The sequence below is a fragment of the Sphaeroforma arctica genome (assembly GCF_001186125.1).
Source record: "Sphaeroforma arctica JP610 unplaced genomic scaffold supercont1.2386, whole genome shotgun sequence".
Taxonomy (NCBI): domain Eukaryota; class Ichthyosporea; order Ichthyophonida; genus Sphaeroforma; species Sphaeroforma arctica.
The window spans coordinates 1,648-6,954 of NW_014038172.1; the positions used below are offsets into that span (position 1 = coordinate 1,648).

Genomic DNA, 5,307 nt, shown 5'->3' on the forward strand with positions numbered 1-5,307 from the left:
CTATACTGGACAAATATATGGAGATTCATGAAATGTTCAGGCTTGGGTTCGCCAAGCGTTTACTGCGTGATGCACAGTATAACACGATATCGCTTGCAGCACACTTAATATATGTTAAATGCGTTTGACATACTAATGTCAACACCCCACAGGCTATACTTGCAAGCCTGACAGAACAAAGTATACCTGACAGATCAAGGTATATAAAAACAGAAACCACCTGAGTACGGTGAGCTCCTTCAAGCACTAGTAGGGCTTGTACAACACTTTCGAAATTGATGGATAGTCATAAAAGAAAAAGAAACGCTATAGTATGACCCGGAACTACTCTTTGACATCATTTTCCCCCGGACTTTATTTGTGCCCCGAATTTGATGCAGAATCACTTTCCAGCTTTTGTTTCTTCGCCTTCCTCTCGAAGGCTGCTTCCACAGTTGCTGTAGAAGGACGGAGAATGCCCAGAGAAAAATATTAAATGACCATGGCGTACAATCAAAGGCACTCGTCAAGGTTATTTGCACAGGCATGCAGGAAGATCTGGACCATGGATAAAAATCCGAAAATTCGCCAATACACAAATTGTGAGGACTTAACACACTGGTAAGACCACAGGACAGTATCGGACGTGAGTTTGCAGTTACATGTATCATTCAGAGTACATACAGCCCATAACTCGTGAGCGTAAACACGGAAACATTGCATGTACATGCACCATGCACTTGCTATATTTGGCTTAAATCGCCGGCGAGCGCATAGGTCGTAAAGCTACACGTATACACACACCAAGTATAATTTACATATTGCTAATATTCCGACAGTATTGGATGCGAAACTACATATACACGTACACACACACGAAGTAAGAGGTACACACTTCTAATATTCTATGAGAGTATCGGATGTGAAATTAAACATATCACATACACATACACACATACACATACACACACACCAAGTAGAGAACACATACTGCTAATATTCCGAGAGTATTGGATGTGAAACTACATAAAAACCTTTACACACACGAAGTAAAAGGTACATACTTCTAATATTCTATGAGGATCGGATGTGAAATCAAACATACACATACACATACACACACACACCCCAAGTAGAGAACACATACACATACACACACACACCCCAAGTAGAGAACACATACTGCTAATATTCCGAGAGTATTAGATGTGAAAGTACACATACACATACATATACACACACACCAAGTAGAGAACACATACTGCTAATATTCCGAGAGAGTAATGGCTTGTAGTGGTGGGGAACTGGCGCACTAAGCATCTCCTCTTCCACTTGAGTCCACGGAACGACGTCGCCTACAAAGCACGTGGCGAGCAACAGACGTATTATGAGTGTTTGTGCACACACAGTTTGAGTGCTATGCAGGGCGAGTCGGCAGAGCAATATTGATCGTATCAATCAGAAACCGGGGGTATCACACCCATTACATATTGCACAACCCTAGGACTAGGACTAGTGGCAGTTACTATAAATGCATGTCGGTAGTTCGGGTAACACTCCGGGTCTATTCGATACAGCCCTTTTTGGGCCCAAGGCTTGGGGTTAGCTGGCCCTTTTCTGATCCGTAATGTATACGCGCAGGTGCTCTCACCAAGGGGAGTGACATGTCTCCAGTATTGTACTGTACATGCCTATCCATTGTCAGTGAGACATACCTCCTTTGTCTGTGTGTAGGGTCGCAGTTCTCAGTCGATTCAAGAAGGTGCGCGCCATGGTGGCCCTCATCGCATGTGTCGTATACTGCTCTGTCAGTGACCTCATCAGCAGCTTATGCGAATCTAAAGTCACAGGCGGAAACAAGCAAGGTCAACAACTATCAATCAAGGACGTGAAGACTGGTAGGACTGCTCTCTGTTCACAAATGCCCTTACTATATCATCCCAACAACACAGTCCTCGGAAATTACCCTGAGACCAGAGGAAAGCGCAACCGGTTGACTGTGCCATTAAGAGTGCCGCTGACAACATTGGAGTTAGACACAGGTCCAAGGTTTTTGGGCAATATACACAATCAAGTCCATGCTCAGGTGGGGTGGACAGGAGTGCATCGTATGCACACTAGTGACGTTCTATGACGAGAGAGACACCTATCACGCTGCCACACAATACTACCTTTGTTATGACGCCATTGCGGGTCTTTGTATTGGCTGTCGTACAGAACTAGCGGTCCCTCGGGTGCCATATTGTACTGGGGCCGTCCTTTGCACTTTGTTATATCCAGGAGTGTGTCTATCGTCTGCGAGCTTTCGCGGCCCTGCCCCACCAGAAACAGCACTCCAACCATACACCGGACCTGCAAGGTATATGGCATATCAGAATTATCAGTATTTGACCTGTCCTTATCACTGTAGTGTATAGATGGCATATCAGACATATTAATATTTGGCCTGTCCCTATCACTGTAATAGATAGATGGTATATCAGACATATCAGTATTTGGCCTGTCCCTATCACTGCAATGGATAGATGGCATATCAGACATATTCCAAGTGCGCTATACGGCGAGATATTGAGGAGAGAATGCAGTAGGCAACTATTCTAGATACGCTACATGTTCCAGGAAGAATCTAGCAGGTCGGTTGAGTATTGCGACAATTTTTTTTTTTAATTCGCGCAATCTCCATGTCCGTGCGGTCCCAAATGGTCTGACTTGCGCACAAATCGGATATACAAGAGCGGTGCATAATCTATACCTCCTGAAAGAAAAAAATAAAAGGGCAGGCGCCTGAAGGTCAGAGTAATAGAACCATGCATAGTACCTGATGCCACAGAAAGCTGGTTCCCACTATCGTGAACTCGAGCACATCCGCATCGGTGTACAGCTCGCTTGAAGGGTTTTCCAGCTGAGTGGTTCGCCCAATGGTGAAGCTGTGTATCGTGCGTACGTGATTGGCCACGTGTTTGGTCGTGTCGATTTTGCAGAAGTTCCGGAAGTCGTGCGTGCCCACCAGATGTGAGGCGGCCTCGTCCATAGCGGGGACGTTTAGGCCCGTGCTAATGAAGTAGTACCTACACAGAGACACATAGCACGTGGAGATGGGAAACATCGGACAGTACTATCAGATATACGCCAGATGCAAAAGGACCAGATAGTGCTCAATACAGAGGTCGGGTGTTCCATCGATCGCCGTAGCAACCGTAGTTTACGCGTCACATCAGTTGAAATGTTCTTATTCTAGACGCATGAGGTAGCGGTTCATGCGCACTGTAACTCAAGAAAACAAGTCATATGTATTTATTTACAGCCTGACGGGTTTCAAACTTTGAATCCAGTTTGCCCAGCATATGCCGGCGTTCTACGACACTGTTCACAAGCAAGTAATCTAACAAACACGCAAGCTGTAAGGTGTCAGCTAATATAAACTGCGCTCGTTCGCGCGGTATAGCTTAGCTTTCTTAAAAAAAAAAGACAATAACAGGGTGGGCATGCGAGCAATCGTGGCTCAAGCATGAGGCACCGGGGAAACATACTTGTACGTTCGTGAGCTGCAGTCAAACCTGGCATTGAAGTCATCTGATACAGGCGCCCAGGCCGTCACACGGATATCTCTGGGAAGCACCCCATTCAGCATGCGCACAAAACACAGTTCATCCGCATCGTCGTCATACACGGCTGCTGTGTCTGAGGCAATGATCGTTGCTGTCGCGGCAGGAGTTGCATCTTCAGTCTCAGGGAGGGGCGGCTGCTCAACCTACAAAGGTAGACGGAGAGAAGGCCGTATGGTTACTGAACACTTTACGTACCACCACATGCGTAGCTACAATTTCTGAGTATTGGGACCCCTTGGCTAGAGGCAGATGTTTAATAGAGGAATCTGCTAGAGGAGAGACGGAAAGAGGCCAACCTCATCCTGCAACTGTCGAACGGACCGGCGGTGCTGGACCAATACACTAACACAGACAATGGACTATGGACAGTAGACAAGAGCATCTGAACCAGAGCTCATCATTCCCTCGTGACAGTCATGTGAGCACCAGCACGGCCACTATTGGCTTAAATGTTATATATGTAACAAAGTGCACATATGGGTGGGTGTATACACACACGCCCATTCCGATACACAAACCGAAGGTACAAACATAAGTATACGAGCCATAACTGTATACACTCATATAACTGAACTGAAATCGAATACCTCTGGTGGCGGGCCTTCTCTGACCACAGACTCGGCAGTGATCAGTCCTCGTGGGTTCGTGAGTTTGGTGCGGACATTGATGGACACAGTCTGTGCAAATGCGCTCACACCCTTGTCTGTACGCCCACACCGATTGTACTGGCATGTGTCTCGATTCTCTACCAGGCAGGTCTTCTCCAGGGCTTCGAATAAATGAGACTCAATGGTAGCACCTACGTCTGGTTGCCTCTGCAGTCCATAGTAATCCCAACCGAAATAACACACCTGTTGCCGTAGATGACACACAGAGAGTGTTGGGTTGAGATACGGTGGTTACAGACGCTTGGCATGTACAGACCACTACCACTCGAGCTATATCAGAAAATCCAGTTGGATAGTCCAAAGGCACAGTACAGTATGGCTCATCTATAAAGCCTGTGGTATGAACCATACACTCCTACTGGAGTGGGCACGGATCAAAAAGCAGCGCAATGCAGACATCATCTACAGCAGGACAGCGGGTAATACGCGGACTATACGATTAAAACAAATTGACAAACTACCACACGTCGCTTTCACCGTAGATCTATGACACACACACAAACCACCCGGTCGCAGTCACTGGTGAAGCTCCAACGTATGCCCGTACACACACACACACACGCTGTAAGCTACACAGTCGCAGGACTGAGGCCAGCACGCACCTGCAAAGCGACTCGTCTCTGGCGAGAATTGCTGAAGTCATATGGCTTCTTGCGTCGACACTTTTTCGCTCTGGTTTGCATCTGTGAGTTTATTTTCCTTGTCGAGAGGCTTTCTTTATAATTATTATTGTCATTTGGCGTTCCCTTGTTCACCTCCGCTGTCGCACTACCATCTGTGGCAACGGATGAGGTCCAAGGGTGGCGAGCAGAACAATAGTATAAATACTACGCATTGTACCCTACTATACTTTAGAGCTTCACGCGAGTCCATGTCTTCAGAAAAAGGTACTTTGAAAGGATAAGGCACCAAAAATACCCCAAACATGAGTCCAAGGCCCAGCTGTCGTCATTTTATAATCCATCGTAGATATACACACACACACACACACACACACACACACACACACACACACACACACACACACACACACACACACACACACACACACA

General features: G+C 46.5%; 1 protein-coding gene across 1 annotated transcript; it reads right to left on the minus strand.

The window, feature by feature from the left end:
- Positions 1 to 246: 246 nt before the first annotated feature.
- SARC_12548 (hypothetical protein) lies at positions 247 to 5,030 on the minus strand (the record flags this gene model as incomplete). Its single annotated transcript, XM_014293343.1, has 8 exons — positions 247 to 437; positions 1,242 to 1,334; positions 1,695 to 1,817; positions 2,151 to 2,331; positions 2,798 to 3,047; positions 3,510 to 3,730; positions 4,175 to 4,438; positions 4,858 to 5,030. Coding segments are annotated over 8 exons (1,388 nt in total), but the record flags the coding sequence as incomplete, so codon positions are not given.
- Positions 5,031 to 5,307: the final 277 nt, after the last annotated feature.